The sequence below is a fragment of the Taurulus bubalis genome (assembly GCF_910589615.1).
Source record: "Taurulus bubalis genome assembly, chromosome: 20".
NCBI classification, from domain to species: Eukaryota; Metazoa; Chordata; class Actinopteri; order Perciformes; family Cottidae; genus Taurulus; species Taurulus bubalis.
The window spans coordinates 9,813,708-9,837,876 of NC_136608.1; the positions used below are offsets into that span (position 1 = coordinate 9,813,708).

Sequence of the window (24,169 nt, forward strand, 5' to 3'; positions counted from 1 at the left end):
GAAACATCTTCAAAACAAAATCTAATATTCAAGGATCTTATTGTTTCTTCCAGTGTAGGATTCACAGTAGTTTTATACATTTACAGTTGATCCCCTTTTGGCATTTGTTTTTCTTTGCAAAGAAAATACTGCCATTTTTTTGTAGCTATTTTGAATATGAATGGACAGACAGCAGACTCCACCGAGGTCTGTATTTTTACACAAAGTCTCTTATTCTTAAGATGAATATGAAGGTCTGAAATAATGATTTTATTCCTTCTCCGAGCCTTGGCTCTTATTGAAAACATAGTAATCGGGCTCGTCGGTGTAACGGTTCCTCTTCCTTAGGCCTCTCTCCTTTCAGGAAAGATATTCATCCCCAGCTCCACCAGTGCCCCCAGTAACATGGTCCACAGTGGTATGCACACAAAAGTCAGCTTCACGTCCGCCAGCTTCTCAAGCTTGGCGCACAGCGTCAGGCAGAAGCCCAGCTTGAGCAGCATGGCCGTCAGGTACCAGGCACGCAGACGCAGGTCTGGGGAGCCGTTGCGCGGGTCGTACCCGGGCTTGCAGCGGCCGGCCATCTTGATGGCAAGCATGAGGATGAGGATGCCATCAAATACCCACACCGGAAGGAAGATGAGGAACCAGTTCCACTGCACCTGGAGGGAGGAGAGGGAGAAGATGACGCAATCAAGGTGTTTATTTAGCATTTTTAGCCGTGTGGATGGGTCCATTTCTCACATTAATACAAATATCTGAACCCTGGGAGGAAAATGGGACTGATCACACACAAAATAGAGAGTAAACACACCAAGGATTTAAAGTACATGGACAATTTGGCCATCTTGATTGAGTAGAAACTACTAAACTATAAAAGGTAAACAAAGAGGAGACTTGCAAGAGCATGCTGACAGGTGATAAGAGAAGAACACCTTTACCTTCCCGTCCAGTTTCAGCACTAGCATGATGAGGAAGACCAGGGTGAAGACCCAGGTCAACAAAACCCTCTGAGCCAGAGACATCTCTCAGACTGGAGACACATCAGAGGAGGCGGAAATGGAACAGAAACAAAGAGACACTCATACTTAACGATGCTAATGATGTTTGGTCTATGGAGTCTTCTAGCAAGAAAACAAGAGCCAACGACAGCCACGTTGTAACAGCTGCTTTTAGCCATTTAAAACGTAGTATGGTCAAACACTTCCAACAACGTGCCACTAACACTAACACTCAATGCAATATTAATAATAATCAATTGCTGTCAATCCCCGATGGTTAGCTCATGTTATAATGGCAGCTAGCTTTTACAGATCAATAGCATGTAGCTAACCGGCTGGTGTTTTATGTAAGACACCGTCTGACTTACTTCAGCGTGTTTCTACATCGGTGTCCGGCATCTTCTGTCTCCCTGTGTGAAGTAACGTTGCACCAAAAATCAGCGGTCCGGATGATTCACATGATTATTAACAGACAACGACAACAGACAGGGGGATTTATTTTTTTGTTGGGGTCCGTTATGTATGGCCTCTCATCCTGGAAGACCATTGGTCCTGGTTATGTGACGTCACGTGTGGTTAACGCCCCTTTCCAATTTTTGGGTCTTAACGTAATACTCTTGTGAACGCGCACAACTGTAGTGGCGTTTAATGTCCACTAGAGGTGGGTAAAGGGCTATCTAGCGACCTCTCACGGTGGTCGTTTGTATGTGCGATTTACCATGACGCTACATAACATGGTGAAATTAGACTACGAGATGTATTCCCTTCTTATGAGTTCATCCATTTAGAGTGACGTGTGAGCTCCGCTTTCTTTCGTTTTACGCCTTCGTCGCCGACGTTTAACGGCTTAAAATGTCGTGGCGCGTTTACACGGTGCTTTACGGCACAGGGCTTGAAGTTGTGTTTTCACATTGAGCGACTGAAAGGGAAAAGCTAGTTCTTCAAACATCGGCGAGCAGACGCCGAGCATCTCCTCCAGACCACCGTCCGGACAGCTCCGTGCAGTGTTAAAGCACAGTCCAGGTCTGTGCGGGGACCCGGAGCTTCCGTCGTTATCAAGGAGGTAATATTGAGCGGCTGCATGTTGTGTTTCGACCACATTGATCAGGGTTTTTAAGTATTGGGGCCAGCTGTGTGGGCTCTTTGTGCCCGCCGGTAGCTTAACGCTAGCTTACTATGTTGTTAGCGTGAGGAGTAGGAGGAGGATGAGGAAGAGGGAGGGCAACTAAACCACGGAGAGGGTCTGAAAATACCCCGAAGGAGGCTAACTACACGATTAGCTGCCTTTTTAAAACGGATTCACGGCATCGTGACCTTTTCCAGGAGTGAAAACACTCTAACGGTTACTCCGTGATAGTGTAACGTCACGTCACAACTAGCGTTAAATGTCCAGTTAACGTATAGTTAGCCTCACCGCTACACTGTACTACAGCCTCAAGGCAAACCATTATGTCCATTTCAGGAGGCACCTCGTCTGAAATCTTTTAACAATCTTTCTCATCCGTCACACACCCCAAATGCCACCTGTGTAATGATTGCTATGTTGTTTAGGCTCATCTACCAAGTTAATTGGTCACAAGATAAGATGCGTAAGGATCCAACTGGCTCACCGATTTGGTGAAACAATACATTGGGTTCCTTCAAGGTACCTGAGGTCACGATGTGCAAAACATTGCATGGCAGCAAGATGCCTAAAAGCTAATGCATCTTGATATTTCAGAGACTGGAAGAGCTTAAAAGCTTCCATTACTACTAAAAACACCACTGTCAAAGTGAATCAGTTATTGTAATAGTTGGTGTTTTGGTTTATGTCAGCATACTAATGGATAATGGTTGTTTCATGTATTCTCAAACCAGTGTTGGTTTCCTCCACCTATCTCGTGTCCCTGGAGAAACAGCGGGCGGTCAGGCTCAAAGTTTGGCAGGTCATTCGATTATCCAACATAATTTGCTATCCAGCCAGCCTGTCTGTCCTCGTTTCCGACTAACACTGCCATCACTCGCCCAGATTTTCCATTGCGATCATAATTTGACCCCTAAACAAACCGTCCTCACTACTCTGGTGGTTTTCTGAGTAGAACTACTTAATGTCAACATGCATTAGAGCCATGATGGGCAAAAATACCCCTTTTTAAAGCTTTACATTTTGATATATTTCCCATCAACCCTGTAGTTTGTACCCAAATTATAGATATCTTGTAAATCAGAACATGAACATGTTCTGATTTACAAGATATCTATATCAGAAAAAAAAATGATCTCACTATATTTGATTGGTAAATCATGTTATAAAACAGCGACGCAAACAGAAGCCACCATCTGCAGTATCGTCTACTGTCGCAGTTATTAAACAAGACTGTACTCGGACTGTAGCCAATCATTTAATATCTTTGTGTCACCTGCAGGCAGTCAGATATGCAACTCCGACATGTGTGGCAGCATTATGTCATCATAAGATATCGAGAAGTACTTAACTATTTTTACAAATCAAACACGCCTTTGTAACACTGAAGCAAACTTCTAATTTGACTCAACTTGTTTGCTTTGTGAATCCATAATTTAATTTTGCCTCTCGGGCAACTTGGCGCCGAGTTCATTCAGAGAAACTCGTAACACGTGTGATCAGAGATAGTTTTCAGTCAGGTGCATAACGTGCCATGAGGCGCCACTTTGTTGTAATTCATTGGGGAAACGGCAGGAAGCTGTGCAAAAGCCAACGTTTGCGAACAGGTGCCGTGTTTGTGACTTGTCGATAGATGAGCGATGAATTCTCCGTTGATGCTGCCGATAATATGGGGACAAGACCGGCATTGTGTTGCATCCCGCCGGTTTCTTTACAGACCCGGGATTCCCAGGACGATCTGAACACGCATCTGCACGTGCACACACTTTGTGGATGGGACCACATAGCCTTTGAGACATTGCTTGATTGACAGTCCAGCACTTGTCAGTCAACATAGCTGTGCTGCAGTGCGTGTGTGTGTGTGTTATTCATAAACCCAGAGTGCAGTCTATTGTCCACCAGCGTGTTCCTTTGTATGTCTTTGTGTCATTTGTTCTCCCAGTCTTTCTCTCTCACTGTCTCTCTTTTACTTATTCTCTCTCTCTGCCTCTGTCTCTTTGAGGATGCTGTGTTTATTGTGCAGCTTCAATCTGCCTGCAGAGCTGGTTACATCATCAGCTGCAATGTAGTTACATCACAACATGGACTGCCATATTGTCTTGTGTTACAGCTGCATAATGGCCTGCAGCACAGAGATATATAATTCATATAAATACAGCCATTTCAGTATAGAGCGCGAGCAGAAAGGTCAAGTGGCTTTGCAGTCGCCAGAGGAGTGCCACGTTACGAGCTCGGCTGCACTGCAGTGGACAGACGGGTTGAGTTAATGATAACTGGGAAAGTGTTAGAATGAGTCATTGATGTTAAGTCTGTGAAAGCAAGTGTTACTGATAGAATGGACACACTGTAGCAGGTGGTTTGCCTGTTAAATGTAGTTATGCTTCCATGTGGTTTGTTGAAGCCAATACAAATAGTTTGTATTAATATGTGGACATATGCCTTTTTCACACAGAAGATGTTTTGACATGCCACAGGAGGGAAAAGCGTCACGGTGGTGCAGTATTCAGTCTCCTCGCAGCAGAGTAAAAAGCCCCAAATCAGCCATAGGTTTCCTCTCAAATCCAGGCTCAACGTGGCTAGTCGTTCGCATACATTCAGTTTTATTTTTTAAAACTGCGGTTATGTGCGTCTACTTTTGAAAAATTGCTCCACATTATCAAAGTGGATATAAATACTATTCCACTGCACTTTTAAACCTTTCATAGCTTAGGTTGCACAGTGCAATATTCAAGTAGTCCTTTAGAGATGTTATGAACCACCAACATACGACTGAGAGAAACTCTGGGGTCGTAGTACTTGTCAAGATTCGGTGAAACCAACTACAAAATTCTCCTCACATCTGAAATGGCAAGCTATCAGCCTCGTGTTTTGATGAGTAGCATTTGCCCTCTTCCTTTCAGAAAGGCTTTAGGAGGTCATTGCATGAATCCTTGTGGTTGTGGTAGGAGCCTTTGTCAAGTCTGTGAAATTGAGCGTAAGACATTGCTGTTACTGTCGAGCTGACTGAGCTTCATGCTTGGCGCACGACAGCAGCGTCTCTTTCCTCGGCCAGAAGCAGAGCTTCTCCTCGCCGCTCTGGCGGTCCCTTCTGGGAGCCAACGCCACGCCGTTGGAGACCCAGTGCCGTATTGCTCGTCGTGGGGAAAGGAGGCACACAGCAAAATGAAAGTTTCTTGGAGTAGCTTTAAGGAGATATATACGGTGCAGTGTGACTTTTGAGTGGCCTTCTTTGTTCGTCTGTCAGCATCAGGAAATCTAAAGGGATAATTGGTGACGACAAAGTTGACATGTTGGTGATGATGGTGGTGGTGGTTGTTTTTCTGGCTTTCCACAAGCGTTACGTTGTTAGAAAAGGGATTCTTTGCTGTCTGATGTTATTCATTATTGTTTCTGAGAATTCATACTGTGTCTAGAGGCCACACGTGTGCGTGCGTGTGGCTCAGCAAGAGACACATGCTGTTTTGAAGCTTCACTGTGCAACCTCATCACGTGGACACCAGTCAAAGCCCACTTAAGCACACACACACACACACACACACACACACACACACACACACACACACACACACACACACACACACACACACACACACTGGAAACCCCCTTTTCAAACGGGATCGAGTTGTAGTTATTGACCAAATGAGGTGTCTTTCTGTCGCAGCCATTGCTTTGAATCTCAAACGTGATCTTTCCCAGGACAGAAAGTCTTGACCGTCCCTCTCTCTCTTTCTCCCTTTTTCCAAATGTCCAGGTCCTGTCCTAATTTGGCTGTGAGGACGAAACACCAGTCGGCTCCACGGCCTGACAAGAGGTGAGTCCAGTCTTTGTGTGTGTGTGTGTGTGTGTGTGTGTGTGAGAGTGAGAGAGATATTTGTTTCATTGTGTGTTTACCAGTTTGCAGCCCCTCCCCCAATCATTTTTAATTTCAGCGACCCTCTCAGCAACACCTTATGTTTGGTTGGTGAGAGGGTCAGATCCTAACACACATTTAGCCAGATTTTTGTAAAAAAATCTTTGCCAGATTTGGTTGCGCTCAACTATTTTGGCCTAACTTTCTGGCAAGTCATAAATGTTGGTCGTCTTTCTTTTGAGGAATTCTAGGGTTCCGATTTTTCCCGTGACTGTACTAACATTGTTAAAATCTGTAGTGAACTTTCAAACTCTCAATTGAGGCTGTGCTGTGATTTTAAAGCAGAACTTTCAGCCATATTTTTCTTTTTCCTCCCTTTTTTCTTTTCGCTCATCATGGAATTGCACATAATACAAGTGCCTGTCTCTTCATCGGTATTGTTCAGGATTGTTATCTTGTGTGAACAGACTTTATTGGAATTGTCAACGGACAAAATCATTTGCCGATGTCTGAGTTCAAGTTCAGTGGTGAGCTCCCACGTTCATGACCGATCAATTGATCCGTGCAGTGTTTATTAGTGGCAGGTTCTGACTGCGCTGAAAGCCTGATTTAATATGTGTGTGTGTGAGTTAACACAAGTACAAGATTGATGGGACAAATAAATAACGTACAGCTTCTGCCCAGCTTTACCTTTTTGGAGAGACAAAGTTATTTGATTGCATTTTATGATCTTGTCTGACAAATGTTTCTCTATTGCATCAGGTGTGTGTTGTATGTGTGTGTGTGTGTGTGGTCATCAAGCCCTGTATAGGTCAAGTGTAGTGTCAGTGGGTGTTTGTTCAGATTGTCAGGGATTCCACCTACAAGATGGAAAACCTGATCCCCGTCTCCCACCACCTCTCTGTTTCACACAAACACTCTCAGAATCCCCTCAGAACACCTTCGACCCGTCTCCGTCGATTGAGCAGAGTCACGTTTCCTGTAGGCACGCAAGCAAACATACACTTACTTACTTAAACACACACACATACACGCGCACCCTCCCCCCTCTGCCCAACTCGGAGATGTAACCGGCACCCATCATGAAATATAGAGCACCCAGAGAGGGAGAGAGCGAGAGAGAGAAGCTTGTGTTACACATCACGAGTTGCCAGACTCATGGAGGTCTCCTCTTGTCCTCTCATGTTTTCATTAGACATCCCAGAGAAACACAACACTGATAGGAAAGCAGCAACAGAAGAGGAGTCTTCTCTATTCTGACATCTTTTCTATTCTCAGCTTTCCCCTTGATTTTGACGTTCTGTTTAAAAAGCACTCAGCTTCGTGGTCTCTGCTAGAGATCAGGACCCGAGGACCTTTCTGGCAATATTATAATAACAGCTTCTTGTTCAGTTTCCATCTAAACTGCCACTGTGTGCTTTTTTTTTTCTTTTCTTTTTTTTTTTTTTTTTTTTTTTACAGGCAGAATTTAGCAGCTTAAATGGATAAACAGGCAATCTGTTTAACACGCCTTAGCGCTTAGTCGTGGCTGACGTATAGCCCGCAGTAATGCTTTTCTGTTAGTTTTATGAGGTCGCACCACCTGAGTGGAGGCGTTCAGCAGACAGTGAGACATTTTCACAGCTCGGCCATCGCCTGCTCACACATAGAGAGCGCAAGAAGCCTGTCACGTGAACCTTCTCACCACTCTAAATTTAAAACCCAACGTGACTCCTATCAAAGTTGATCCAGCTTGTTAAACCTCTGCTGTCGCTGCGGCCGATGACGGAGCGCATACAGTTACACATCACAAGGTTTAGGAAGCGTACACACTTCACTGACTTACCTGATGCGTTTCTCCTCCGCTCTGCTGACCTTAAGATGCTTGCACTGAAACGGTGTCGTGTTTTTAAAGCGCATCGGGACCATCAAGTCTCAAGAGGTTATGAACGTCGATGCGTGAGACGAGAAGTCCTCTGGTTCTAACTTAAAGCTTTTATCCAAAGCAACTTGCATTTTTGCTCTATAAACCGTAGACACAGCAAAGGGGGGCAATTAGGGGTTAAGTGTCTTGCTCAAGGACACATCGACATGGACTAGCAGAGGCGGGGTTCGAAATGCCAATCCTCTGATTGAAAGAGGGGCATGCTAACCACTGAGCCACAGTTGTCACAGGTTGAGCAGCATCCTGCTCTGAGTAATTACTGTGATGTTAAAGTACGATGTGAACGCTCGATCACCTGACAGATACTGACGTAGCTCCTCCCACAGATGGTCATTAAATATTTTTTATTTTTTTCGCGGGCTTAACAACCCTTAAATTATCTTTCATAAAGATCTTAATAATTCCTTCTGGCATTAGTGGAGGCGCTCTTTCATTATCGTTGGAGCTTCTCAAATGAGGTGTTTTAACAACTTGAAAGTGCAAGACGGAACCGGTTATGGGAAACCGATCCGAGTAATTTGCAATAATGTGAGACATTAAGAATTGAAAGAGAGCGAGCGTGTGTGTGTGTGTGTGTGTGTGTGTGTGTGTCTGTGTGTGTGTGAGAGTGAAAGAGAGTTGCTGTGAGGTGTCGGCTTAAAACGTCTGCATGGGCAGCAGGTTGCGTAACCAATTAATTTAAATGAAACAAGAAAAAAACGAACGTGGCATGACTTCCGCATACATCCACACATACTCGCCACGCCCTCCCTCTCGACACCCATTTAGTGTCGTAATTTTGTGCGTGTGCGTGTCTGTGAGGCTGGTTGCTGGAAAATACCGATAGACTCAGAGTTTTAGATCATTTGAAAACTAAAAAAGTAAGATTTATTTTTAAAATCTGCAACTATTTTGACTATCAGATATGTTATGTATTCCTTATTCAAACAATTCTCCAGTTCCCTCTTGTCAAATGTAAGGATTTGTCTTCTTTTCTTTTCTTCATATATGATAATAAATTGAATATCTTTGGGTTTGTTAGTTGAATACAACAAGGAATTTCAAGCACGTTGAGGAACTTCAAGGAATTTCAAGACTCCACCATGAGCCTTCGTTCACCACTGTTGGCATTGGTAGATTACTTTATAATGATAATATGAATGTGTTGCACTGCTATGTCAGAGATTAATTTGACCAATCAAAGAGCTGATGTACTTTTTCACAGCGATGAAAATTAACAGCTGTGATTGGGTGTTAGAAGTATCTAAAGTTTAAACAGAGGTCAGGCAGCTCATATATCATTCAAATGCTGAAAATAGTGACTTATCTAATCTTATGGATGCAGAAGAGAAGAGTCTGCAATACGCTGCCAGCTTGTCCCTGGTGTCTGTTTTTTAAAATGAGTCCTCGTATAAACTGTAGTCTTCATAATACACAGTCTTAGTTTGTGTGTGTGTGTGTGTGTGTGTGTGTGTGTGTGTGTGTGTGTGTGTGTGTGTGTGTGTGTGTGTGCGCTCACTGAATTCTTTGAGAGCTTTGTTATGGGCGTGCGTCTGTGAAGCTTTCTTGTTGACACGAGTTTGCTGTTAGCCGAGCAACTGCTTTGAAAATGAACTGGAGAGGAACTCATTAAAACCAAGCAAGTTATAAATTATATGATTCGGGGTCAGAAATGTTGCCTCAATTCTCGGAGGTTCGTCGGAAAACCCCCCTTTGATAATATATGTACATATTGGTCACAGGATTCATGAGCATTGAAGAGAAAACAGCTGTGTGCGCGTCTGTTGACTCCGCTCTGTTCCCTAAATACTCTTTAGCAAGCCAGAGTGTATTTTGGGAACTCCTTGAATGTGTGGTTTTGGAAAAAGTGCGTTGGAAAAGAACCCAGCCTATTTTGTTTTCTTACATTTTCCAGCACAAAAAATAACCCAGCACATTACTGCTAATCCTGTGTATGAAGTCACATCAATAGCGTGTGTGTGTTTATCTGATAATGTGTGTGAACTAGTGTTGGCGTCCCTGAGGTATGATGAGAGGATTTCGAGGCTCTGCCTGTTTTTTTTCTTATCACCGTGTTCTGCATGGGGAGGATTTGAAGTCTTAAAGCCTTCTGAGAGTCTTAGCGAGTTAAAAACAGAAAACATTGCTGTTTGTGGTCCAACTCCACTAATGACGGGGTGTAGCACGTATTGGTTTGTCTGTCTGGATGAATGTTTGTTTTTTGCTGAGGATTGTTGTTTTGTGGTTGTGCAATCTCACATCTCTTCAAAGGAGTTGTTAGTAGCCGTTGCTCTGCAATAATCAGACACCAGCCCATTTTTGTGTGGATTTATCTGTTGCATTGGTTGGATCTGAAAACATTTTATATTATGTGCAGAAATCCCACAAGAGTAAAATGTTTAAATGTTCTTCTTTGTGCTCGTAATCGCCTCTTTTGTTATTTCATTTCCCCTACCCTAAAATTATATATTTGTATTCCACGAGCAGACAAATTAATTCTTAAGTTAATCATCTAAAAATCTATGCCCACCTTTGTCTGGCTCCAGCTCCCCAAATGTGCAGATTAGCTGCTTTTCTCTCTGATTTATTTTATTCGTAGATTGAATATATTTGTGTACTGTTGATCAGATAAAAGAAGCCACACATTATGCTCTTAAACAGGATCCACGCATTAGTTCGTCCAATCGTTGCAAAATGATCAAGATGTGAGGGGATTCTTTTGCTTTTGTTTTCAACTATATTTGAACTATATTTCTTTTGAATATTTTTTTAAAACTTACACATTATTGTCTCTTTTAGAAGCCGTGCACCCAACATAACTTCACTGGTTTCCTCTTATAAAGTACTTTGAACATCTTGGACTCATTAATGAAGATAATTGCTGCAGCGGTAAAATAAAGGACTATTCCGTCGATCTAACTGTATTTTCCTCCCTAAGAATGACAAGCTTTTGTAGTGCAAGCTGCACTCTTTCTCTGATAGTCAAGCTAGCCAACACAATGCACTTGTCCTATGAAAGTCACTGTTTATGTGAATGTGGGATGTCTGGGTGAATGGTGGTAAACTCTTTGTGTTTATGTGAACAAAGGACGGACAGGAAACGTTTCTTGTCTTTACATACTTCCTTCTCCCTCTCTGTCCTTTTTCCCTTTCTTTCAACCGCCTCTATCGCCTCTATCTCAGTGTCTCTAAAAGTTTTAATATGAAGGCCTTTATTGACACTGTAAACCCATTAACTTGTGTAACCACTGCACATAAAAAGGACACACGAGCGTACCGGTAGTTCTTTCTCTTTTTTTTTATTATCTCCTTCCCCCTGTTAAGTTAAACTAAATATACCTCATGAGTAAAAGCAAAAAAACAAGTGTATACATACAATGTGAGCCTTAGTGTGGCTGAGCAGTGAATGATAGAGGAAGGAGTCACGATCGTAATCATAGACAACAAGCAAGATACTCTCTTCCTGTTGCTAAAAATGTCTCTGGCCTTCTTGGGCAAAAGTGCACACACACACACACACGCGCACACACACATACGCAGGCAGAAATGCACTCGCACCTCTGCAACCTTATGAGCAGCGTGCATGCAGCATTACAGATATAGAAACCGTGTTTATACTACCGGAAGGCTTCTGTGCTTGACGTTGAAATGAGCAAAAATATTTTTCTTCTCCTTCCGGTTTTTGAGCTCTGCAAATTCTCACATTCTTGACACACTGAGCTCGGGCTCGCTCCTGTGCGACTTTAGACTGCGACACACTTGCGATAACACTCTTCTTTTCGTTTGAGGTGGCGACTTTATCGCTCATATAAACACTAAGTGTTGCGGTTTGGTTGTTGGCAGATAAGCCGTGGAGCTGACGAGTAGTCCAGTAGTCCACGCACATTTCACAGACTGCAGATGGCCACAAAATTAACTCAATGGTTTTCTTTAGAAAAATATTAAAAAAGTAGCAGCACTTGTAAGCACATAAATATTAGGAAGGAGAGGATGACTCATAACTCACTGGAGACACTAATGTGTGAGACCAGCAGCACAAACAAGTCTTCACACGCAAAGCAGGACGTCTTTACTCTTTAAGGTGTAAACTTTGAGAGGAAAGCTCGACGAAAGAGAGAAAAGGCAAATGTCGAGGCGTGTTATTTCATCGGGTCGAGTATTATTTCCTGATAACCGGGGAAGCTAAAGGGAAAGCGGTCAGCTGCTGCTGTCCTTAGCCAGCCCGGCCTGCAGCCGCTGTCCTCCATCACTCTCCGTCTATCTGGCCCGCCGTCACTCCCACTCACGCTGCAGGACAACACTTATATAACAAAGGAATACAAAGAGAGTGAGAAACAAGAGAGAAGAGGGGAAGGAGAGTGGCTAACCTCCATGTTTTACAGCGTCTCTGATTAACCATGCTGCTGGTCTTCCTCTTCCACCTCCACCGACGTATAAGATGTTTCTGATTTTAGCATTTGAACCTATTTAAGCATCGGGAGTTTGCTATTGTCAAATATGTCACGAGCTAAATGAGTCCTTGCTGTTCTCGGGGTCAAATCCATTTTTGGAAGCTCGGGTTTGTTAAAGTGGATCCAGTAAAACTTTGTTTGATTTAGCTCCTTTTTTTTAAAACTACAACAAACAAGCTCACATCACCAGAAGATCCTGTTTCAAAGACCTCTTACTGGAATCACAGTCTGACTGTAACGCTGACACACTACAAGCCTAATGTACACTCTGCACACAGTCATGTACGCATGCTGGTGCTCTGTCATGTGAACCTCCCAGCAGTGACCCAGATATCAACAATCAATTGATTTGAATACAACATACGGTTTATTTTGGTGGCGGTCAATCGTGATTATCATCAAGTCATATATTGACCATAATATAAAAAAGAAAGTTCTGAACAGACGCATGGCTGGATATAGCACATGTCTATGTGATGCTTACATATATGTAATTATTTGCAGAATAAAGACACGATCAAGATTTTTTTTCTTATCTTTCTCCCATATCACCACCAGTGGATGGAGAGAGAACCGAGCGATGGAAAAGCTGTGAGTGTGTGTCTTCTTTGCTTATTCTCCAGAAATCTGCAATCTATTCCAAAAAGCATATTCAACTAACGAGATCAAACATGTTAATAAGTGAGCTGCAAGGTGGATAATTCAGCCATTCCTTAATTTTTCTCGGAAAACACGTGTGTCATAATATGATTCAGTGGAAACAAGCACCTCTAACCGCCATTACAGTGACAATTATTCCCAGGTTGCCTAATAGACTATTTTTGTTTTTTTAGGATGGCTGTCGAGGGCGATGACTTTATTACTTCTTTATTAATACTAATGTCTGTGATTCATAAACGATCAGAAGAGTGTGTGTGTGAGTGTGGGTGGAGGGGTCTTCCCCTCTCTTCATCAGTTGACAGGACACGCCTTCCTACCAGGTATATAGACCTCAGTCCTCTCTCTCTCCTCATTACTCACACTGCTCTCTCTCTCGCTGTGTGTTTCAGTCTAAGATGCCCTAGACGGGGAGAAGGGAAATGTAAATGGCTTCCAAAGTAAAAGATGCCGTGGTGTGGTACCAGAAAAAGGTAAGACGCTGTACATTCTTTGCATTGGCATGCTGACTTGGTTTCTGTCTTTCACAAACCAAGAAAACAATTTTGAAATGTCTGTCTGAGTTGTGTTTTTAACCGTATGTTCTCACTGCCTCTCGGCTACGTGAAATAAAGTGTCACTAAAGAGACTCTCCTAACATTGGATGGTGCCGTTTGATTCCAAATTTAAAAAGCTGTCTGTTCCTGCTGTAAAACCCTTCATCTGTCTTTTCTTTAGCCTAGTTGTCTTTGCATGAATAAAGTAAACTTTCAGCTGCATCTCAGTTTTCTGAAGCGGAGTTTGCTCAGTTGTTATGAGTTGTCAACATTATTTTATCCTTGAGTATTTAAAACGCATATGGATGCAATGTGATGTCTGCAGAGTGTATTGTTACTAATTTAGAAGTGCCTAATGTTGAACTTTATGTAATATTAAAAGTACAAGCCAAAAACCTTGTGCTCAACCAAGAGAAAGTTTGTTATTGCACACTAGAGCCTGATGATATATACAAGCCAATACATAATAATAACAAGGGCCACCACATTTTGTACTGAGGGACGTTTCTCAGTTCTAAAGTTCTCTCTGATGGACAAACTATGTTCTCACAATGCTGTTTCTAAATGACCTTAAAGACGTCTTTGGCAATTTGCTGCTGCAATTGATTGTTTCTAGAGGCTGATGTACAAATATCAATACATTGATTTATTGGTTCAACTCGTGCTGAAGTCGGCGTAGCTGAAACATTAGTTTTATTTTTTATTAACACAGCAACTGAAGATCTAGAGTTCCCAAAATAAGTAAAATGTCATTACATTTGAGTGTGGCGACTCTTTTTGACGCACATTATTTTGGCACCGACCTCTTCAGTGAGTCGGGCCGCTCGGCACAGTGTGAAACCAGGCCGGTGTTGTGTGTCTTCTTGTTCCATGGTCTCAGATATCAGATCCTCTGCTGGACTCCAGCGCTGCTCCCCCTGCAGCTCTCAGCTTACACACTCTGTCTGTCCCCAAACGCCTGTCTGTCCGCCGTGACCCCGTCTGTCTCTTCTCAGGCCTGCTCTGCTCATCTGTCTGTCTGTTATTATTCCTCCACGGCCACTCGGTCTCCATATCTCTCCGTCTGCTTTCTCTCTTTTTTTTTTTGTGTGTCACATCATCACAACCTGTCTGTCTCGGATCTTCTGCTTTCACCTGGCAGACGTGGATGTCAACACAAGCTTTCACTGGAATCAGATCGCACTGAAGATGACTCATGAGAAGTTACAGCCTTTTAATTGAAGGTCTCCACTCTTAAACACTGCTGTCTGCTTGAGACAAACAACTATTGTCAATTGATAATAGCAGGTTTTCTCAGCTTTGTGTCTTTGTTTTGGCTCTTAAATATGTCCTACATTTAATTACAGGTACCATTTAAAAAGGTCTCACGTCTTTAATTGGACCTTTTCAGCTCCGCAGATCTGTAACATCAGTCCAAGAAAGTGGATGGAAAACAGAAAATCAATGTTTTCTCTTATTTGTTTAAGCTTGTGTGTGTGTGTGTGTGTGTGTGTGTGTGTGTGTGTGTGTGTGTGTGTGTGTGTGTGTGTGTGTGTGTGTGTGTGTGTGTGTGTGTGTGTGTGTGCGTTTAGCCGGGCTTGTCTAGGCAGAGAGCCGACGCTGAGTCATGAATGAGTGAAGCTCTTTTGAAGGAGTGAATCGCACCTGTCTGGCTGTCCTCAGGGGGTCTTTATCTCTGACGTCTCTTTAACTCTGACGTCTCTTTTAGAATCCAGTTATATTTTTCACCTTCAGCTTTCTGAATGTAAAGGAGATAAAACACACTTTCTCTGCTTAATGTCATAACCAGGGCATGATACAATTTTTCTCCAATGATTCAAAGAAAGTCTCGATATTAACTAGTATTAACGGGCTGACCAAAAACCCTGCAGGCAGAGGAGAAAGGCGGGTAAAGACGAGTCCCTTGCAGCTCTAAAAATCCCATCGAGCTTGTGCCAAACATGCAAGAGCGAGCAGGAGGTCTGATTTGGCATTAAGCAAACACCTGAAATCTTGCCAAATAAACCAACTCTTCCCTCAGAAGAGTATTTAGGTTTGCATATTTCCTGACAACCCTCCCGTGGTGGAAAATTACCAGCTGTGTTTTGTAGCCTTAGCTACGTGTGTGAGCGGTGTAACTGTGATCAGCTTATTTTGTACACACTGTCGGAGTGTGATGCAATGGGTTGGCCTCCGTCTGTTCATTCGTGTCTAATTTGTTTTTGTCTTTTTATTTTGGTTCAAGGGGAAGGTGAATTCAAGTCAATCCAAGAAGGAATTTACACTTAATCCTTGAATGTAATATTAAAATACAAAATCACAGCATTTGAACTCAAAATCTTGGAGATGGATCTCTTAAAACCCGGCCAGATAAAACAGTCTTGTTCACATTTTCTGTCCATTTGAAATGTGTGAAACTAGAAGTATGGTAGAAAAGCATTGTTTTGGTGCATCGCCAGTCAGAAAGGTAACGAGCTGTAATGAGATCTCAGGTCCTACTGACCGGGAGACGTTGCAGAGAGACCGGTCCAGCCTTCCTAACAGGCCTGTGAAGCTGACCCCCATCCTCTTCCCTCCAGCCCACTCACAGTGCACCTCATGACTCGCAGTGTATTTCTGACTGCACTATTTCTGCAGACGGGCTGCATATAGACGCTTATGTTTGTGTGGAAGCTGTTTTTATTCCCACCGCAGTGCCTTGCAGTCTAGATCACTTCCAGCAGCAGACAGACCTGCTTGTTTGTGTTTTTAAATGTCTCACACATCGTGCTTACTAATAGTCTAGTGTTGCCAGCTTCCTGTGGCATGTCGGTGATGTATTTAAGCTTAAAACGTTGCACTTAAATTAATCTTCTTATAATTTATTTCTGTGTTGGCTTTTGAGCCTTTATTAATTTGTTTACGACATGCGCCACATAATTCATATCCTTGGTATGTGGGCGAGATCTGTGGACGTTAAGTCTCAGCGTGAAGAGTCGCTGTGAAATGAGTTTATAGATGGAGGACATGACTATATTTGGAGTAGAGGCAGAACACATGATCTGTCAAGTAGCTTCATATGTTTATTTATATAATAACATTTATTGTATCAAAACACAATCTGGATAATGGAAAGAAAAATCTCATAAGAAAATCTACCCGACGGGAAGGGCTGAGGTTAACTGATTTGCTCGAATCTTCCAGTTATTAATAGTCAAATTAGACAGACAGACACACACACACACACACACCTCTCTATGCATTTCCATGGTCACGTGAAAACACACGCCACGACCAGCTGGCTGACCCCAAAGGGGTCATTCAATCCTGTTTTTACTGTTTCTTGTTTCTTGTGTCCTCATAGGAAAGAACATATTTAATGACTCAATTTCTGATTGGCATTTTTGAGATTTGGGGTAAATCTATTTCTTTAATTTAATTTTGAGAACCAGTTATTAAACATCATGTTTTATATCGCTGTAAACTCTATCTTGAATGATTTCATGAATAAAAAAGGTCAAATGGTTGCAATGTAACATTTGATTCATTATTTCATTCACTCAGTCCTTGAAAATGTTCCATCCGTTTGCACACACCTTTCTAAAATGAAAGTGTCCTTGCGCACGCGCACGCACACACACACACACACACACACACACTAGCAGTGTTTCCACTGGTGAGTTCTTGGTATGTCAAAGCTCGCCACACCTAAACTCACTTATGTACATAGGTGAGGGATTTTCCATCACTGCCTGGTCCTTAGTGGAGAGTACCACGCTTTCTAAAACCGTATAAAGTTTAAATGACTAACTTGTAAGCAGTTTATCTTCAGGCAGCCGACACAGAGCCACGTCAGGATTAATTTGGAGTTGTGTATCTTTCCGTCTGAGTCAAATATCCACTCCGCTTTCAGTTCTGTTTTTGTCACCAGCAACCTCTGAGGGAAATATCTGGCAATTTAGCATCTCGATGCTCCACTGTGCTCACCAGCTGCTGACTTTGTCTGTCGGCCAATTAGTGCTGAGCATGGAGTGCACAAAGAAACACCTGTAGGGATGGGAAACAACACGTGAGACTGAACCGCGGTGACAAGTAGTAAGCTTTGAAACCAAAGCACTGAGCTGAAGGATCAGGGTGATCATTATCTGTGGGGTTGTCACTACGAGTTACACCTTTCACATGTACACCTTTTTATATTTATAGATCAGATTGTGTTTTTGTATAGAAGTAAGTTCTGTGAGCAGCTTTAACGTCACCACTCAAGACTGATCTCTCTGTGTGTGTGTGTGTGTGTGTGTGTGTGTGTGTGTGTGTGTGTGTGTGTGTGTGTGTGTGTGTGTGTGTGTGTGTTTGAGTGTGAACTTGAAGCCACAAGTTTGAACCCTAGCTAATCTATAATAACAGCAGATAAATGGAAATTATTGACAGCTGATAATTGATAATGTGTTAATCTTGTGAAGAGCGACTGAAGACACACTTCAAACCACACCTCTTCAATACACACCTCTGTGTGAGAGACACCCCTCCATTGTAGAGGCAGTTGTTATATAACTCTGTGGCTTCGCCGGCATAATCCCTCTCTCTTTCTCTCCCTCTCTCTGTCCGTCTCTGGCTCTCCCCAAATCACTCCTCCATCGGTCGTCATGGTGACCCCAGCACTGCCGCAGCGGCACACTTGGCCTTGTCATCTTTCTGGTGCTCTCGCTCTCTGCACTTGATTTGTTTGTCAAATCGCAGAAGTCTGATTTCTTTCTTTCTTTCTCTCTCAGTGAAATCAGTTTGATGGTTGAATAAGAAAATGTATCTCCTGTTGATTACTAAAGCAACCTTTTAATTAATTTATATTATTTTATATATATATATATATATATATATAATTTCTTTTTATATCATTCAAAGACAAAATTAAGCGGGAAATGGACAGAATCTGTCATTTAAATGTTTTGTTGCGTAAGAACCAGTTTATTTTGAGTGTGTGTGGGGGGGGAGAGAGATAAGAGGAGTTCCAGTGCCGTTAATACCTCTTTGTCAGATCTCAGTTACCGCATCACTCCGTGATGTAACGAGGGATTTGTATGCATCTAAAAATGACTCCTCTTTCCGTACCTGTCCTCCTCACCCGCTCTTGCTTCTTTATCTTTCTGCTGCGTAGTCTGCTCACGTTTGTCCTCTGGCTCTCCTCCGCATACACTCGAACATCCTTGTGTGTGTGTGTGTGTGTGTGTGTGTGTGTGTGTGTGTGTGTGTGTGTGTGTGTGTGTTAATAGGTTTAATGATGTAGAAAATCAGATGTCAGCTAAAATGACACACAGTTAATCAGTAAGACGGACGTCAGATTTAATCCTACCCGGTGCTGAGCTGATCCCTTTTTTTCACAACTGGTGGCGCCTCAGAATCCACATTCGTCAGTAACTCCCAGCTCAGTCGTAATGTCACTTGTTATTTTACAGAGCAGTAATCTACAGGGCCTTATGCGGCACTAAAAGAAGTGCATTTGGTGGCAATAAATTACTGCGTCCATAAATCAGCTGTGAACCCCTGTTACAGAAATAGTACTTAATATGACTATAAGAGAGTATTGCTGTATTGTAGATGCTATGATCATTTTGGTAACTCTGTCTCCATTAATAGTAGTTCTGTAGCTTTTGATTTCATCATCATGTCCAATAGGCAGCTGCTTTGCTAAGGAGGAAAAGAAGAAATGTAACTTTTTTAAATTGTTACAGCTTGTCCAGGGTTTCATGTTCGACCAAACCTTTTAGGAATACAGTAGTTGATAAACAGTCTCACCACGATGTCCCGGTAGCGCTGGACTGAAGCATTTGATCGCATCACTTGATGCCCAGCTGTCATGGAAGTGGAGATGTTAAAATGTCCTTGTTTCAGATGCTTCAGTTGGCTGAAGAGTTTAGTCTGAGTACTGCTTTCAAGGTCAAGACTGAACTTTTAATAAAAAGTTATCAATCAGTCCAGTATGATCGCGTCCACATGATCGCGTTGAACCATTTCTGTGGGATGTTATCAGCAGTCGGATGACATTTCCTTTGATTTGTAAAGGTGTGTGTGTGCTTGCGTGTCCTGCAGCAGCAATCAGTATTTCAAATGAAGACAAAGCATTGAAAGAGTGATACCCTTTTAAAAAAAACAGTTCAGGGTCGGGCACGAGCACAACGTGACGCACTGCCTGACCCACATCTGATGCTCGGCCTGTTATCTGGTGGTTAATACGGGGATCACAAGTCAAGTAAAAGCACACATACGTATTTCTGTTTTTCTATCCAGAAGAGAGATTGATAAAGAAGCCTTTTAACTGACATTATAAACACTTTCTCTTCTCTGCATGTTCTTCTTTGCTTGTCTTTGACCTCCCTTTTCCTCTCTCTCCTCTTTCTATTCATGTTTAATGACGTCTCATTAATCATGCAGACTTTCCACTGGCGAACTCGCGTGATGACCCAGACTCGATGCCTGGGAGACACACACACACACACACACACACACACACACACACACACACACACACACACACACACACACACATACACTGATATGCGGAGCACAGATCCTCGACTGATCCTCTTAAGTCTATAAAAAACGCTGTATGAAAAATGAAACGCTAACAATTTGTGTGACTTGTGCCTCCCAGCTTTCTGTTTTTCCTCCTTCAATATCCTCTGCTAATCGTTGCTGTGTGTGGGTTTAAAAACCTGACAGTGTGAAATTGGCACAGTTTGACCTTGGACTGTGTGTGTTTGTTTTGTGTGTCCCCAGAGATGGATATCTAGACGAAAAAACAAAGCCATCTTGTCAACACGATAACGGCTCTTTCTATCAGTCTGTGTGTCGCACTACGCTCATGCACACTGACGAACCTCTTACGCATACATCTACATGAGTGTGTGTGTACCACTCCACTAGCCTCATGCATCCACCTATACACACACACTCTATTAATCTCTATGACAGTGACAGGTGGTGCTGCATGCATTTCCCCCGTGTGTGTGTGTGTGTGTGTGTGTGTGTGTGTGTGTGTGTGTGTGTGTGTGTGTGTGTGTGTGTGTGTGTGTGTGTGTGTGTGTGTGTGTGTGTGTGTGTGTGTGTGTGTGTGTGTGTGTGGTTTCTTTTCTTTCTGTAGACCATGACCCTTGTGGACCAGTTCCACAGGTTCTTAACTCAACCTAAGAAGATGAAGTAGAGGCAGAAAAGCTTACTGTATATAATAGTGTGTGTCTTGTTAGTCTGTCAAATGTGATCTACTCAGCAGGTGTGGTCTAGTGCTGAACTATGTTCACCTTTTCAACTCAACTTTATTTTGATCTCTGGAGGGTCCCACAGAGTTCAAAGCTGCCAAATACGGCCTTAATAATATGGAAAAGTAATGCTGAACTCGGTTACGATATCTTGTACTTGTTCTTTTTCAGAAGATGTGTATAAAATGATCCATTTGATGAAGCGCTGATGCCATAAAAACATTGGGTCACGGGTTGAATATTTAACAGTTGCCTTGTAAATGTAGTTTCAATGACGGCTTATAACAAGTTATTACGGAATATGTAATATTGTCAAAGTTGTTAAAAAGCTACTTAAGTAGTGTATTGTGGGAAAACTGTGTTTAAGGGGTTAATTAATAATTTGTTTTTTGACACGATTAAACGCTGATTGCAAGGTTAAAATCCTAATTTGTGGTGAAATGATTCATCGCCCATCATGTAATGACACGGTTGTAAATATCCAGCCTGTTTTATGAGATCACAGCGGCTCCAGATGTGAAGCAAGAGCTTTAAAATCCTGAACTCCCACACAAAACAAAACGCCCACCATAATGATCGCTTTTTGCAGACTCATCACAATATTGAAAATCCGTTGTGATGGGGATATAATCTGACTTGAAATAATGATACTGATGCACCGAAGGGGCGTTGGCAATTCCCTTTGAATTAACTAAGATCCTCCATTAAAGGGAAGTGAATCTTTGTGCAAATCATCTGGAAAAATACAACTTCTCTTGCTTATCTCTCCACCAATCATCACTAATCATTTCTCCTGTTTGTTTTTCCAGATTGGCGCCTATGACCAGCAGATATGGGAGAAGTCGGTGGAGCAGCGGGAAATAAAGGTGCGATTGTTTCATTGTTTGCTCCGTGTTTGTTATTTGTTCTTTTTTTTTTTCATTTTCCTGTTTGTGTCTCTTTCTATGCTCTCCGTATTCTACTTGTCTCTCCTCATCCTCTCTTTCTTCTGGTTTTCCCTGTATGTCAAGTTTTTCTTGTCTCTTTTTTGACTTTCCATCTTCCTCCCTCTTCTTCATTGTATTGTCTCTGCTGTCTCTCACCATGCTGCCAGTTCTTTTCCAATGTTTTCTTTTAACTCTTTCCTCTCTGCCCTCCTGGCTGGGCGTCACGTGCCCGTCTCTCTCTTCATCTCCATCCCCTCTTCTTCCATCCGTCTTTTCCTCCTTCTCTCCACAGTTTATTTCTCTGGTGAGTATACAGCGGGGAGGACGTCCCTCTTGTTGTCCCACAGTGCACATCTGCTTCCCACGCTGTAGCCAACTAGACTGTGATTGGTTGGTTTGATCGCTCATTTCAGTTGCCATGTCAGAATCCCGGTGTGTTTATTAACCCCACTCTGCATTCACACTGTAGCAACACAGCTTTGAGATCGGCTGCAGGAAGAACTCGTTTATTTTTTAAGTTTAACTGCAGCCAGACAATTAAGGGAACAGAGCAGCTGCGTCCTCCACAGTGTGAACTCGCAGCTGGATTAGCATGGGTCACGTGATGGCACCAAAACGTTGGTCTTCTTCAGACAGTTTTAGGGTGGAAAGATGATGGCACTGCATGTGGTTTTTGTTGTGATTTTCTGCATATTTAAATACATTTATTCTACTTGTTTTGAATGAATAAAGACATAGTTGGCCTCTGATGAGCGTTTTCTGCGTCCCTCTACCTTCCTACTCTCACCTCCTGTAAACGGCGGTGAGAGTCACTCTTTTAATGAGCTCAAAGTCCACAGACACGCACACACATAAAACACTGCGCTGCGACCTTGGTTCTTCGTCTGTCGAGTAATCGGTTTCTCGGAGATCGTATTGGCCGCAGACAGCGCAGCGTTTATCTCTGCATATATGATGGATACACAATGTGTCGGCCCTTCACCCCCGTGAACTGTTTATCGTAATGTTTATAGCCTCATAAAACATTTAGATAACCAATTCTTCCGTTTAATTTTGTGGAGGATACAACTGCTCCTTTGTGTCTTTATTATGCTCTGTAGATTCCTAAAAAGCATAATAGATAACATAATTGTTATTCGCAAAGCACAAGAACTGAAATTGATCTTTTTTTCCCTTCTGACCTTTGACTTTACAAAAACAAACAATGTATCTTTTATCATTATTTATTTAACCTTTGGGCTAAAGCAGGTGTAACGCTCTGTCGATATAATTCATAGACTTTTTCTAAGTGTTGAGCTCTGTAGAGGAAAACCAGTCGCCACCCGCTGGTACAAACGGGGAACTACAATATATCCTGCTGGGTTTGTGTTCAGGTTTTTATTGTTAAAATACATATGAAATATGTGCGTTTTTAGGTGTATAGCAAATAGCACAACAGAAGATCATGAAATCATGAAGTAAAAGTAATATGACAAGCGCCGTCTAATAAGGATTTTAAACGGCAAAGAGTAGCTGTTTCAAACACTTTTCTTCTTCTTCTGAATGAATGAATGGCATTCTACATGTTGGAGCAGGTCACTGGGGCCACATTGTAGCTTGTAACTGAAGGAGAATCTATCTTATACAGATAAGAGATCATGCGCATCAGAGATAAGAGCTGTGGCCAGGCAGGATATTTCTGAAGGACTTTAATGCTGCGGTAAATCTACTGCCTAGAGGAAGCTATTGATCGGCTTCTTTTAGGCCTGCATTGACACACACACACACACACACACACACACACACACACACACACACACACACACACACACACACACACACACACACACACACACACACACACACTCACACTGCATAATGGGTTGCTGGTTGTGCTATTTAAAGATAAGGACCCCGATCAAGCCTCTGTATCAAACCATTTACTGATAACACAAAACCTGATGGGCCTGTATGTAAATATTAGCATGAGCCATTAGCATGAGCAAGTCCGGACAGATGTGTGTGTATGATATTTCACAGTCCTGTTGAGTGTGACTGAAACAGACCATTTTCCAGTGTAAAAGTGAGGACTGGTCTAAAACTCAAAACACACACACACCTTTTAATTTTTCTTTTGTATTTATTCTTTTCTGCTGTCGCTCACAGAGAAAGGCAGCCCTTGCACTAAATTGCATGTACAGCTGCTCCTAACGTTTCAGTACAGTTCGTCATCACAGCTGACATAGCAGACACACACACACAGACACACACACACACTCTCTTTCAATTCTTAATGTCTCACATTATTCCAAATGACTCGGATCGGTTTCCCCAAGTTGTTAAAACACCTCATTTGAGAAGCTCCGACGATAATGAAAGGGCGCCTCCGCTAATGCCAGATTATTTATTACGATCTTTATGAAATATCATTTAAGGGTTGTTAAGCCCTCGGAAAAAAGTAGAGCGAAAGAGTGCAAATAGCATCATAGGAGGAAGTGAGTGGTTGGCACAGGATGTCAGTGTACCACAGGGGAGCTTCACTCCCCGGGTCATAAA

General features: G+C 42.5%; 2 protein-coding genes across 2 annotated transcripts in view; one reads left to right on the forward strand and one right to left on the reverse strand.

The window, feature by feature from the left end:
- LOC306752257 (transmembrane protein 60-like) lies at positions 1 to 1,404 on the reverse strand. Its single transcript, XM_079236003.1, has 3 exons — positions 1,349 to 1,404; positions 921 to 1,012; positions 1 to 641 (listed from the first exon to the last, which is right to left on the reverse strand). The coding sequence occupies exons 2-3, from the start codon at positions 1,002 to 1,004 to the stop codon at positions 324 to 326; spliced, it is 402 nt and encodes a 133-aa protein (XP_079092129.1). The 5' UTR covers positions 1,005 to 1,012; positions 1,349 to 1,404; the 3' UTR covers positions 1 to 323.
- Positions 1,405 to 5,878: 4,474 nt separating this feature from the next.
- Positions 5,879 to 24,169, forward strand: part of LOC306752658 (protein PHTF2) — a 30,496-nt gene continuing 12,205 nt past the window's right edge. Inside the window, exons 1-4 of the mRNA XM_079236452.1 lie at positions 5,879 to 5,914; positions 13,357 to 13,437; positions 21,518 to 21,574; positions 21,927 to 21,938. Of these exons, the coding sequence (XP_079092578.1) occupies positions 13,393 to 13,437; positions 21,518 to 21,574; positions 21,927 to 21,938 (114 nt within the window). The 5' untranslated portion in view covers positions 5,879 to 5,914; positions 13,357 to 13,392. The remainder of the gene's footprint in view (positions 5,915 to 13,356; positions 13,438 to 21,517; positions 21,575 to 21,926; positions 21,939 to 24,169) is intronic.

Bases quoted from the DNA above. Each gene is read 5' to 3' on its own strand.
- LOC306752257 (XM_079236003.1), bottom strand. From the start codon at position 1,004: ATGTCTCTGGCTCAGAGGGTTTTGTTGACCTGGGTCTTCACCCTGGTC. The intron at 642-920 runs GTAAAGGTGTTC...TCCTCCCTCCAG, and splicing joins TGCTGAAACTGGACGGGAAG to GTGCAGTGGAACTGGTTCCT.